General features: G+C 37.7%; 1 protein-coding gene across 5 annotated transcripts in view; it reads right to left on the reverse strand.

Moving 5' to 3' along the window:
* Nucleotides 1-14,837, reverse strand: part of akap9 (A kinase (PRKA) anchor protein 9) — a 242,384-nt gene that overhangs the window by 73,357 nt on the left and 154,190 nt on the right. For 4 of the 5 annotated variants that reach the window (XM_060824926.1, XM_060824923.1, XM_060824924.1 and 1 more), the window contains 3 exons: nucleotides 14,217-14,379; nucleotides 5,120-5,332; nucleotides 799-834 (listed from right to left, as the gene is read on the reverse strand). In XM_060824926.1, the coding sequence (XP_060680909.1) occupies nucleotides 799-834; nucleotides 5,120-5,332; nucleotides 14,217-14,379 (412 nt within the window). The remainder of the gene's footprint in view (nucleotides 1-798; nucleotides 835-5,119; nucleotides 5,333-14,216; nucleotides 14,380-14,837) is intronic. The other variant, XM_060824925.1, reaches the window with a different exon arrangement.

Below are 14,837 nucleotides of genomic sequence, written 5' to 3' on the forward strand. Positions count from 1 at the left end.
GATAAACCAGTCTCAAGGTACCTGAAGTGCAAGGAGTCTTCAAAAGACTTACCAAAGCTTCCCCATCACCTACCTCTGTATCAAAAATGAAGAACCACAACCATGAGAAGCAGTTTAAGTAATCATGTTAGAAGAATATAGAAAATTTGTAAAGACAGAATCCATGTTAGTAATGCTCAAATTATATACCACAGCTAGTATGAATCCAATGGCAACCGTCATCTTTTTAAAAAAAAAATTTTTAAAAAAAAATTCTTCAACACACTTTTGCTCTGATAATTTTGTGAAGCCTAGGAAGAAAGAGTGGCACTAAGCCATTTATTTCACCCCATTTGCATAATAGAAATGGCTCAAATGTTATGATTTATAATTTAGATGGATTCTAATATTGATAAAAATCATTTTGTATTAAAAGATATTGAAGCTTGTTTATCCAACATGAAATTAATATGGACAGCATAAAATGGTTCTGTTTTTATATAGTAATACTTAACTCAGAAACGGTGTTAAAGGATATGATTTGTCTCTATTAAAAATGTCATTTTTTTTAAAAAGATGATTTACACTTCTGTTGCATTAATTAGTTAACAGGGATCATGCTTATTTTAACCTGTTGTGATTACGTGTCAGTAAATCTAAAATTATAATAATTGTATATAAATTGTTTTGAAAGTTCGATTAATAATTAGAGAGCCAAAGAAGCAAACATCCAGCCCAAAACAATTGAAATCAGTACAGCTCAACTTTCCAAATGTACAGAATCTGATTGCAGTTTGGCCATGCAATATACAAACACACCTGCTTCTGGTGCTGCATCTGCAGCTTCAACTAGGCCTAGGAGAACAAAAAAGCACAGTAATTCAGATGCCAACTATAAAGCTTTCAACTTAGAATATGGTGAGTTTACAGAAGAAAGTACAGCAAAGAATTTCATAAAATGATTAGTAACTCAGTTATATTTTACATGCAATGTCAAAACATGGATATTAAAAATTGAACATGAAACACTTTTTAAAATAAGTAATTCTTTTGTCAAAATATACTTACTTAAAATGAATAGACTATTTAACAGCAAATATGCTCATTATAAAAAATAGTTTCTGACAAGAAAATATAAAAAATTCAATCCCACATAACTAAAGCATGATTCAACATATATTGCTAGTCATACAAAAGTTTGTTCTTAAAATTAATTTTGGAATCTTTACTCCTGATTGTGATAAGTTTTCATGTATTTCAAATATTGACAATTAAGGTACCAATAACTGCGACATGCACAGCAGTATGGATCTGGCAATTAAGGTGTGTCAAATAATGATACACAGGGGTCACTATTTCTAATGACAAGCTTGGAATCAGTTTGAATTGCGTTAACTGGCCCCAAACTACAAATTGCTTACCACTGAAAAAGGGACCTTCTTTTAAGTAGCAAACATTTAATAAGGAAGGTCACAGAGAAAGGATGTCTTAAATGGTAAAACGAATAGATTTTGAAAACGTTTTTAAAAATTAGGTGAATATTCTAAGATTTGTCACTGCCTTACGATGAAACAAAATTTATTTTGCTATTTCCTTGTTTCAAAGTGAATCACTACTTAAACAAATCAGATCAATCTTGTTAAAAGGTCAACATAAAACCTTTAAAAAGCCATACAGATTTCACATTAAACAAATGATTTTTACCATTACTTCTCAAACATTTTAAATTTTCATCACCTAACTATCCAACTTCCTCAAGATATGCATTAGAACTTTGATCAAAATTACTTTTCTTTTAAAAATATTCAAAATTTTATTTTTTAAGATGAATTATGCCAAATAAACTCGATGTTCTAATGCCATTTATTGGAATAGCCTGTTTTATACAATTTCATAGTGCAGTAACTTTTGTATCACACAAATGCCAGCAACGGTCATCTCTAATAACAGGCAAGCTAACCACTGCCTCTTGACATTCAATGGTATTACTATCAATATCCTGGCGGTGACCATTGACCAGAAACTCAATTGGACTCAGCTATTGTCTCTGGAGTGTCAGAGGCTGAAAGGTGACCTTATAGAGGTTTATAAAAACATGCTGGGCATGGAAAGGTTAACTAGACAAGACTTTTTTCCCCAGGATGGGGAAAAGTCCAAAACTATAGGGTATAGGTTTAAGGTGAGAGGGGAAAGATTTAAAAGGGAACTAAGGGGCAACATTTTCATGCAGAGGATGGTGCCTTTATGGAATGGGCAGTCAGAGGAAGTGGAGGAGTTTGGTACAATTACACCATTAAAAAGGCATCTGGATGGGGATGTGAATAGGAAGGGTTTAGAGGGATATGAGCCAAATGTTGGCAAATTGGACTAGATTTATTTAGGATATCTGAATGGCATGGACAAGTTGGACCGAAGGGTCTGTTTCTATGCTGTACATTTCGAAGACTCAACTTAAACACATTGTCTACAAGATTAGGTGATAGGCTGGGAATTACTGTGGCGAGTAACTCACTTCTTGACTGACCCAAGTTTGTCCACCAACTATAAGGCACAAGTCAGAATTGTAATGAAATACTCCTCAGTGCAGTTCCAACCACACACAAGAAACTTGACAACCTCCACAACAAATCAGCCTGCTTGATTGGCTCTACATCCACAAGCACCCACTCCCTCCAGCAGTGACACTTCGAAGTAAAATCTACAAGTTGCAATGCACAAATTCACCAAACATGCTTAGATAACATCTTCCAAATCCAGGACTACTAGAAGGAACATCTACATGCGAACACCACCATGTGCAAGTTACCCACCAAGCCACTCAGTGTCCTGACATGGAAATATATCACCGTTCCTTCATTGTCACAATCCTTGAATTCCCTGCATAAGGGAAATATGGATCAAACTACAATATGTGGACTGCAGCAGTTAAAGAAGGCAGCTCACCATCACTTTCTCAATGGCAAATAGAGACAGACAATAAATGCTGTCAGTATCCCATGCATGAATTCAAAAAAAAAGTGACTGAGAACCATTTTCACAACAACTTTCAATTTTTGCCCCTGTTACAAAGCACCAGACAAACAACTCTATCCCCTGTCAAGGTGATGAAATTCTTGCCATGAAGATCATGTTTAAGTAGATTGATTTGATGTCAACAGTGAGCACGGTTACTGTGCTGCTGACTACAGAATACGTGTTTCATGACTTCCATGAAAACCACAAAGAAATCAATTTTCATATTCAATGTTAAACAAATATCTATGAATAGATTTTAATATAGACTTTTGATGTATGGCTCATTTTATTTCACAAGATAATATGATAACTACAAATGAGGAAGTCCATAGGGTTACCTCATGCATTAAGAGGAAATTACTGAGCCGCTCCAAGCATTCACAGCGCCCAATATTATTTACGTTAAAGTTTCTCTATAAATATAAGTGGCATTACTTATTTTGCCATCCATTTACAAGGTTGAAGGCTTCATGTTTCTCCGATCTGTCCTCAGCATTCCATTCACAATGTACACAAGTTTAGAGAGGATGAATTGGGTTGATTGTTGGGATGAAAGGGTTGGCGTAAGAGGAAAGGTTGAGCAGGTTGGTCTGATAAACATTTAAAGTCATAAAAATAAGATTTCGAGGTTTTAGAAAGTACAGATACAAAGGATGTTGTGTCTCACGGGAAAATCTAGAATAGGGGTATAGTTTCAAAATAACCAATCACTTATTTAAACTGAGATAAAAAGGAATTCATTCCATCAGTGTGTTGCCGGTCTTTGAAATTCTATACATCAGCCACCAATGGAGGCTGTCTCATTGAATATATTCAAAGCTGAGTTGGTGGTTTCTCATTTCTACTCCATTAAATATAAATTTAATTTTTTTTTGATCCAGTGACATTTAATAAAAAGGACATCCTAATTAATACTCCTCTCTACTCTAACATCACTGTTTGAACAGTTTTTATGTTTTCAAATTATGCACAAATATAAAATGGCTTAATGAATACCATGACATAATAAATACATCGCACAGAAAAATTGATATTCACAATGTTTTGAAAGGAATTTCATCAGTGTCTTCTTAGATCTATACTGTTTCCTAGGATCATTGCATAGACCAATGAAAATAGAATGCCTACATTCCAACCAATCAAAGAGAAAACATTTTCGCCAAAGTATTCCTTATCAAACAAAAAAGGCTTAATTTTGCTTTATATTCATTAAAACAAAAAAATATAATCTGCATGAATCTTTAGAAATAATACACGTTATACTGAATTTGAGAATAGTAAGCTCTACAAGCATGTCAAGAGAAACTCATTCCAATAAATAGCTTGTCATCTGAAGACTTCAGTTTGGATTCTCAGCCTTTTGGAAGTTTCGAATCACAAAAGCTGCTGTGGGAATCAAAGTGGTGACTTAGGCCACAATACTAATAAGCAGTCATGTTGAATCATCTTTCCTGAAATGCATTCAATGTCTGGAAAAAAAATGCCAGAATTTTCCAACTAATGATGCTTGACTACTATTACAAAATATTGTCAAGAGAGGATTCAAGCAGTCAAAAACATTGTAATCCAGATTCAAGAGACTTATCCTAAATGTCGATGAGTTTCTTATATCACAAAACAGAACTTCAAGCTTATGTAGTCAAGGTGAACCTAGTATTGCATACATTATATTTCAAAGAGAAGCACAGAAGCAGACAAAGACAAAAGGTTGACTGGCAACTAAAGTATACCCTAAAGACTTCTGCTTCTGCAGAAAAAAATGGAGGGGGAACTACTTTCTGTCCAGTGCAGACACAATGGGCTAAAGGGCCTTTTTAGTGCTGCAATCTCTCAATCAATGACATATAACAAGTTCATAGTTTATGGGAAATCACAGGCCTCTTTGTTCAGCTGTGAGAAGGAAAAGGGCTAGCATCCACAATGAACAATTTTAAAATTACACAAAGAAGGCAATTAATGAACAAACACCCTGATATTCAAAATGCAGGAATAGACATAACTTGGGCAATTTCCTCCCAAACGCAACCTAAGATTGATCCAGCAGTTTACTAAAAACATTAATGAAACACAATGAAACAACTGCTTCCTATCTCTCAAAGAGTCACTTAAATTAGACAATACGTACGGAGCTCCACAGTTCCTGCATTTTCTTTCATTGCAACCTGTTGTCTTATGATTAATTCCTTCTCTTGATGAACCTGTTGTCGCTCCTCTTCTAGCTCATGCAGACGACTACTTGTATGTTGGAGTTCCTGTGTGATCTGATTCTGGATCTCAATTTTCTCCTGAATTTGCTTTTCCAGGCTAGCTTTCTCCTCCGTGTAACCATCAATGATACCTGAAAAAGAGATTTTTATCAAACAAAATGAAGCACTCTGACATGAATGGGATATCAAAATGATAAAAACACAGCTGAGGGAGTAAAAGGCAATATTTTAGGAAACCTGATGTGTGTCAACAAAAAACCCCACTAATTCTGTGGACTGAATTATGAAATAGATTAGGTACTTACATTTCTGAAAAATGATTTTTAAGTTCTTACACAACATGGATGGAGTCTAATATTTTCTTTTGTCTTTTTAGATTATTTGCTTCTATGATCTGGGCATTACCTGCTGGACCAACATTTATTCTCGCTCCTCATCACCCCCAAGATGATGCTTAGCCACCTTCTTGGATTCTTGAGGTCCATGGGAAATGCACACCACAATGCTGTTAGAATGTGGAATTCCAAGATTTTAAGCTAGCAACAGTAAAGGATCAACAATATAGTTCCAAGTGTTGCTTGGAGATGGATTTGCAGGTGGCAGCACTCCTATATGTTCTCCACCTTCTAGGTAGTACACATCACAGGTGTACAAGTGCTGTTGAAGGTGATGATATTCTGGATATTTCTAATCAACCTATTCAGACGTGTTTGAAACACAACTGGAGCAGGTGGGACTTGAACCCAGGTCTCCTGGCCCAGAGGTACAATTACTACCATCATGCCATGGAAACCCCCTTTTTTGCAAATCAACCTGTACAGAAATGTTACCACACATCTCTGGAGCAGGTGGGACTTGAACCCAGGTCTCCTGGCCCAGAGGTACAATTACTACCATCATGCCATGGAAACCCCCTTTTTTGCAAATCAACCTGTACAGAAATGTTACCACACATCTCTGGAGCAGGTGGGACTTGAACCAGAGTCTTATCGCTCAGAGGTAGGGACTCTTTGGTGTACTATATTCGTAGACAGCATCTTCCAACCCACAACCATTTCCATCTAGAAGAACAAGGGCAGCAGATACATGGGAACACCACCACCACCTGCAAATTCCCCTCCAAGTCACTAACATTCCTGATTTGGAGATTTATTACTGTTCCTACACTGTCACTGGGCCAAAATCATGGAATACACTGCCTAAGGGTACTGTAGGTCTACCTAGAGCACATGGACTACAGCAGTTCAAGATCACCTTAAGGGCAACTAGGGATGGGCAATAAATGCTGGCAAGCCAGCAAAACCCAAGTCCCACAACATAAAAAAAAGCTACCACAACATCATAAAAGCCATCTTTTAACAAATATATCTAGAATAGGTTTTAATGATCTTAATTCATGTGTGCCACAACTAAAGAGTTAATAATAATGTTTTACAATTGGGACTAAATCAGCAATTTCATTAAGAGACAACATATAGTAAAAAGGTACGGTTTTCAAAAACCAACTATGACTTCACAAGTATTTGAAAAGACACAGATGTCATTGCAAACTAAACAGCAAAAGGAACTTACAAATTGTATTGTATTTCCACATTCTGAAAGTATGTTTCATAACTGAAAGCAAAATCCTGCCAATAATGGAAATCTAAAATAAAAAAGAAAATGCTGGAAATATGCAATCATCTATCAGCACCTGTGGAGAGTGAAAGAGAGGCTGAAATGTTCCCAGCTTCTGAAAGACATGGGCATTGGTGGGAAAGTTGGGAAAAACTGGGTGAGATTGGCATTAAGAAAATAAGTCATATATTTAAAGTAAAATGCTCCATTCTCCAGCCAGATGTTGGATCTTAAGATAGGAATCTCACTCGCGAGTTGTGAGTTGCCTATTTACATCCATTTTTGTTCCATTATTAGTTAATCTCACCTCACTGATATGGAGTCTCCTATTCTCCCACCTACCAGCTAGAAATCAGATGATGATAATTCTGATATATAAATCGGAGTTGTTACATGGCAACTGCAGCTTGCCACTTGCTTCTCTACCTCTCCAACTTGGACAGCGGACATCTATATCTCATGGAAAGCAACTGCACACACTCATTGAGCACATGTGGTGGCATCGGATATGTACCCACCTCACCTCATGGTACATTCCCGATTCACTTGCTCTATGATTCTGTACTTAAGTGCTGCACTTTAGAGTACACTATGATCTTTCATTGTAATCCCACTACAAGGACACTCAGGGTTTGGAACAGGTATCATCTCTGGGTGATGAAACTGCTCTCTCAGTGCTCAATCACCTTGTACATGCTTGAATGCTCACAGCATCTCTGCCTCATCTAGTTAAAAATCACACAAGACCAGGTTATAGTCCAGTAAGTTTAATTGGAAGCACTAGCTTTCAGAGTGCTGCTCCCTCATCAGGTGGTTGTGGAGTACACAGTTGTAAGACGAAATTTAAAGCAAAGTTTTACAGTGTGATGTAACTGAAATTATACATCGAAAAATACCTTGATTGTTTGTTTAGTCTTTCATTGGTTAGAATGACCATGTTAGTTTCATTTACATTGAAATCACAGAACGTTTTTTAACAAGTTACATTCTCAGGTGAACTTTAACAATTAGTGTCAGCCCAGATCTCCTGCTCCTTGGATGCTGCCTGACCTGCTGCGCCTTTCTAGCAACACATTTTCAGCTCTGATCTTCAGCATCTGCAGTCCTCACTTTCTCCTGGGTGGACCATAGTCAGTCTTGGGGGTCAGCTTAATGAAAGTCACCAGGAGCTGTCAGGGGAACAGCTGTGGTAGGCAAGTGGAAGAACTTGATTCTGGGGGTTTAGAAACAGCATGCTGCGATGCAAAGGGGACAGCAATTGTGAAAGGAAAACTCAACATGTGGGTGCAGTGGGGTGAGGTAGACAATAGTGCATTTAGGGAGACATGGTTTACCCAGGATGTTGGGAGAGATTGGGTATCATTGACAGTCACCACCACCCTGGCCTTGACAAGAGTGCATTGCAACCTGATGGTTGGTATGAATAAACTGTCAAGCCAGGACTCGGGGTTAATGGTAAGAGATTAAATCATATTTCAAAGCTGGTGTGGGAACATTTAGAGGCTCAGTATTGATGGGCTTGACAGCATTTGCCAGGAAGAAGGGAACAAAGGAAAGCTCAGGAGGGGCCACTTTGAATTACAGGCTCAGCCTAGTAATGTGCCAAACTACTTTTCATACGCAAGTGACATGCACATCTTACTTGAGTACATAAATTGTAAATGTATAGTTGTTGCAACCACACCCTTAATGGGCGTAGTTAGTGTTTCTTTTTTTTTGTGAACATGTGTGCTCTACTTGTGAGAAATATGAAGGGAAATGTATTAATCAGGTGCTTTTACAGTAGAGGTTGAAGTTATCTGTGATCTCATTCAAGGTCTCCAAGGTCTCTTTGTTCAGCAACACTCCCAAGAACCTGACCATTAAGTATAAAAGTCCTACCCTGATTTGTCTTTCCAAAATGCAGTACCACATATTTACCTAAATTAAACTCCATCTGCCATTCCTCGGCCCACTGGCCCATCTGATCAAGACCCCTTCGTACTCTGAGGTAACCTTTGCTGTCCACTACACCTCCGATTTCGGTGTCATCTGTAAACTAACTATACCTCCTATGTTCACATCCAAATCATTTATATAAATGACGAAAAGCAGTGGACCCAGCAGTGGATCCTTGTGGCACACTTCTCATCACAGACCTTCAGTCTGAAAAACAACCCTCCACAACCCTCTGCCTTCTACCTTCTATTCCACGAGATCTAATCTTGCTAACCAGTCCATCGTGAGGAACCTTGTTGAACGCTTTACTGAAGTACACACAGATCATGTCCACTGTTCCGCCCAATTCTTCTTTAGTAAAGATAGAAGCCAGCTAATTATTTAATATCTCAATATTGTCCTCAGCTTCCATGCATGAATCTCATTTATGGTACATAATTGGTACACTTCTTTTACTACTTTTTCCCAAAGACAACTTTAGGACCCCTTCTCAAAGATTTGCCCGTCTCTTCTCCTATTCCCCCATTGCTTCTCTTATTTGCTTTATCACCATCTTGCTTAACTGTTAATTAGCTGTATTTTTAATAATAATTTCTACATCTTTGTCATTCGGAGATTTCTGGATTTAGCTGCGTTACTTCTCCCTTTCGAGGGTATGTATCAGAACTCAGCCCACACTCTCTCTTTGTTGAAGGTAAATCCATTGCTCCGGTATCATTTATTATACCAACCTTCAACTTCAATTTACTCAGTCCAGATCCCTTTCTACCTGAGTGAAGTTAGCTTTTCCCCAACTAATCATTCTTACTCTTTACTATAAGAATAATTAATTGGGGGATTACTCCACATTCTCCTTTTTCAGTCACCTCAAACCTTCTGGCACAGTGATCACAATCCCCTAAATCCCACTAAGACTTGATCAATTTGGTCCATCTCATTTCCTAAGAAGAGAACATGTAATGCCTCCTTTTTCACTGTACTGGAAACACACAGCTGTATTCATTTCTTCTGCCCTTTGTACAGCTACTAACCTAGTCCATGTTTGGATAATTAAAGACTCCCATTATATTTACTCTAATTTTCAGTTGTCTGCAATTTCCTAGCAAATGTCTCCCCCTATTATCTTTTCCATTAGTTGGTAGCGTATAAATTACACCAAGCAATCTGATTGCATTCTTCTTGTTCCTTATTTTGAGACCTGTCGATTTTGTTTTTGATCCCTCCGGGACATTGTCTTCCTCTGGCACTGCAATATTCTCGTTAATCAATAATATTACCCCACCCCCTTTTCATTTTCCCTGATCATGGGAATATGGAAACAACACCTTTTAATATAACTGGCAGCATATCCCTTAGAAATATCAATTTCAGACAGAACTGAAACTGAAACAAAAAATTAAAATATGAACAACCACAACTACTTGTGAAATTCCTGTTGTTAAGGATGAATGGTCAACAAATAAGCCAATTCATCTTCCTGCTTTACTATGGACAACGGAGAAATCAAAGTCAAAAGGGCATGAAACTAATTTAATCAAATGTTCAATGTATTGTGATGGATCCTCACTTGAGACAAGATAACCTCAGCTGTCTAAAACCATGGCATGACATGCCACAGTACTGTCTGAATACCAGTCAAACACACCACTTCTTTCGAAAAAGGACTGGGACTAATATTAGGGCATGAGTGCATAACAGCCATGTTTGCACTTGCTTTTAGGAGTTACAGCAGAAACAGGAAAAGTCACCATGAGAGATTTTATGTAAAACCCATCTGAAAAGCCATCAAAACCTAATGCAAGAGAACTATGCAGACAAGGTAAAACAGCCATACCTTGGAAGTGGAAGAAGGGATCTACCTGCCACCTTTACTCCATTCCAACCTTTGGGGCAAGTGTGTGATAATAAATAACCTTTTGATTTTAAATTTACAGAAGCTCGGTGCTTGAAGTTATTTAAAATGAGATAAACCAGTTCAGTGTAAGAAAACATACAAAAAACCATGTAAAAACGCCCAACTCTGCTGGTCAAATCTTCATTTTGCCTTTGATTACCAAAAAAACTGCTCAAAGTTATAAAGACAGCTTCTTCCTACTTTAACAGCTCTCCGTTCTCATCCAACTACAGCAATTACTTAAGTGCTGCAAAATGAATGCATCTGAATTAAACACTAGCTCTAGTCTTTTAATAAACAAAAATGTTGATGAACCTGTATATCGTTCCACATTTTTTCATGGCCAGAATCGTATACATATTTCAATGTCCAGCAGTCTTTCATCTACATTTGTTGCTAGAAGCAACTCAATTCAATACTGCAGCAAAACAGTTTTAAAATATATCCAAGTCATAAAAGAGCACTTTTATCTAAACAAACAATGTGAATGCTGGCATGATCAATCTGGGTTGTCATATATTTAATCTTTTGTTTGGCTGCTCTATTAATATTTGATACTCCCATTTTGAAATGTGAAAACTTTTACAAGAAGTAATAATACCTTCGCATATACAAAACTTCCATGGTGCGGTAACTCAATATCAAAGCCACCATGGTGACCTTACACCAAATGATTGCATTATAAAGACATCTTTCAACACGAAAATATTCAGTTACTTCACCTAATGTATAATGTATACATTCTATTCAGAAAGAAAACTTGCTTTACTGTTATTACTCATGCATCACTGAGTTTCTATTCATTCAGATTTTATCATTTAAAAGAACTGTAAGATCTAGTAATTAATAGGAAGATGAAAATGTTTATAACTTATGGATGATATACCTGAATTTTAATTTTTTGGCAGGGGGGGCAAATTAGAATTTCATAATGATAACAATAGGTCTAATTCTATACTTTTTTGTATACCAGCACTGAAATTTATACGTGGGGTTGCTCAATTATATGTTCAGCAGAGAGTTTTTTCAGACTGATACCAGCACCCTGTCCAGCAGAGTACAGGACATACTCATCAAGCAAACGTTTAGATTAGATTACTTACAGTGTGGAAACAGGCCCTTCGGCCCAACAAGTCCACACCGACCCGCCGAAGTGCAACCCACCCATACCCCTACATATACCCCTTACCTAACACTACAGGCAATTTAGCATGGCCAATTCACCTGACCCGCACATCTTTGGACTGTGGGAGGAAACCGGAGCACCCGGAGGAAACCCACGCAGACACAGGGAGAACGTGCAAACTCCACACAGTCAGTCGCCTGAGGCGGGAATTGAACCCAGGTCCCTGGTGCTGTGAGGCAGCAGTGCTAACCACTGTGCCACCGTGCCGCCCAAAACAAAAATCCAAAACAAAACCTCTTCTTTCAGATGGAATTCTGCAACTGGAAAGCACTTCATGAACAATCCTAAGTGTACTAAAAACATGAACAACCAATTTAAGACAATCAAAGGCTAAACAAGGGACCGTTTTACAAGTCCTAGAATTGACATAAGCAATGATGCATTCTTTGCAAAAATACACCTGCAATATTTCTGAATCACCCAAGAGCATAGAGAGTTAATTTCCTGTTATTTCAAAATGATAATGAATAGAAGAATAAAGGCCAATTTGTCATTCAACCATATGAAAGAGAAAGGATAAAAGGTGTGGACCAAGAGGCAGACATACAGTGACATTGTGTTTTAAAATGATGTGCAAATGAAGAAAGGATGATGTAAGAAAAAACATCTTCACGTACCAAGTGGTTAGGGATTGCACTGCCTGGAAATGTAATGAAGGCTGGTTCAATTGAGGCATTCAAAAGGGCATTAGATGACTGCTTGCATAGAAATAGTGCGCAGGGATATGGGGAAAAGGCAGGAGATTGGCACTAGGTAACAGAATTGGTGTAGGTACAATGAGCTGCATGGCTTCCTTCTGCACCCTAACAATTCTGCGATTGAATGATGTCATAAACCATAGCATAACGGAAGAAGCTGATTGCTGAGTAGGATTGATGAATACTCAAGTTTTTAAAGTACAAGTCTTCCGTTTGAGTTCAAGTCTCCAGCCCTTCTTTCTTTAGAGTCAGTAATACAATGTAGAAAGAAGTGTAGTAAATACCATGGATGATTTGGTTGTGGGGAATAAAACCATTCTTTTCAGCATGATAACATTTATGGACATAAAGAAAAGGAATGAAGCTAAAGGGATCACCTGGTAAGGTTCTAGGCATTGGGAATAACAGTAGTAAAGCTTTTGCAGTATGGTTTTCAGCAAAGTGGAGATAGTGAGAACTGCAGATGCTGGAGAGTCAGAGTAGATAGAGTTTTGTTGGAAAAAGCACAGCATGTCAAACATCATCAGAGGAGATAGGGAGTTGATGCTTCAGGTCAGAAGATTTCATCAGGAGTGGAGGAAGGGAAGAGGGCTGCAAAATAAATAGAGGGAGTTGAGTGGGGCTGGGGGAAAGAGGAGTGGGATGTTAATAGGTGGATGCAGGTAGGTGGTGGCTGTCATTGGTCAGTGGGAGGGGTGCCCCCTCCACCTGAGCAGACATGTCCATCTTCCTTCCCACCATCCGCTCTACCCCTCCCACTGACTGATGAATTTGAACAATGTGTTTGAAATTTATGATGTGAAGTCCTGTGGGCCTCACAACAGCAGAATAGAACTAGCAACAGCAGATTTGCAATCAATTGCAATCTATAATCTCATAGTTCTACTAAGTTAGGGAATCATCTCTTGTTTAGTGAAGACTGCAGGAGTATATGCCAGGAGCAGCACCAGGTATTCCAAAAAATGAGATGTCAACCTGCTGGAAGACTACTTGCATGCCAAAGCATAGACCTGTATGCTCTCTTTCTATTTACATATTTAAAGAAATTCTTACTGTCTGTTACTTGTGTTACTTGTTTGTTTGCCATCATAATTATTTTCCTCCTTTTATGATCAACTTTTGTTGGCCTTTAAAACTTTCCCAATCCTCGGATTTACCACTAATCGTTTTATTCAATTTGATAATATCCTCAACTTTCCTGGCTAGTCACAGTCATTCCAAATGTCTTTCTACCTCACTGGGTTACATCTTTGCTGACATCATGAATTATTTTCCTAAACATTTGCCTTTTCTCTCAACCTTCTTTTCTGCTAAACTCTTGTCACAGTTCTCTTCAGTCCTTATTCTTTTATAAATGCCCTTATTTAAGGTTAGCACAGTTGGCTGCAACTAAAGCTTCTCACTCTCAAACGTAATGCTAATTTCAACTGTGTTAGGTCACTATTTCTCGAGGAATTTTACTCTGACATCATTTAATAAACCTGTCTCACGTGCCTCATTACACATGATTCATTTGGACAGTGAGCATGGGACATATTGTATAACCTATACCTATTTTCTCAAACTAACAACTTAATTAATTTCAAATGGTGACACTCCAAGCATATAACCAGCCATTATTCCAACTAATCAGATATAAATGCTCAATCTGATTTTAAAACATCAGTTCACATTTAACATACCTTCTGCTTTATGAAGTTCCAATGCAAGCTGCTCCCTCGCCTTCAGCTCTTCATTAATTCTCTCAAGTAGTTCTTCTTGGCGTTTACGTAAATCATCGATCTCAGTTTTCTTTCTGACAGATTTTCGCATGAGCTCAGTCTGAGTAATTCTGGCATGTTCAAGCTACAGGCAAAGCATATTACAGAAATGAATTTTAAACAACTGTTTATCCGTTCTTAAAAAAGCTTTGATACATTCTCAAAATAATTATTATTTGCTGAGTTTAAAGTGCACTTATTATGTAGTATAATTCTTATTCATTCATGGGATGAAAGTGGTGCTGACTAGGTCAGCATTTATTACCCAACCCTAATTGCCCAAAGAAGAGTTAAGAGTCAACCATCTATGAGTCTAGAGTCATATGTAGGCCAGACCAGGTAAGGATGGTAGTTTTCCTCCCTAAAGGATGTTAGTGAACTCGTAGGTTTTTCTGACAATCGACAATTGATTCATGGTCTTTTCACTAAACTTTTAATTCTAGATCTTTACTGAAATTTCATCTTCTGCCATGTGGGATTTGAACTCAGGTCCCCAGAACATTAGCTGAGTCTTTCAGTTAACAGTCAAACAGTAATACCACT

The sequence above is a fragment of the Hemiscyllium ocellatum genome, chromosome 5 (assembly GCF_020745735.1).
Source record: "Hemiscyllium ocellatum isolate sHemOce1 chromosome 5, sHemOce1.pat.X.cur, whole genome shotgun sequence".
In the NCBI taxonomy this organism is placed as follows: domain Eukaryota; kingdom Metazoa; phylum Chordata; class Chondrichthyes; order Orectolobiformes; family Hemiscylliidae; genus Hemiscyllium; species Hemiscyllium ocellatum.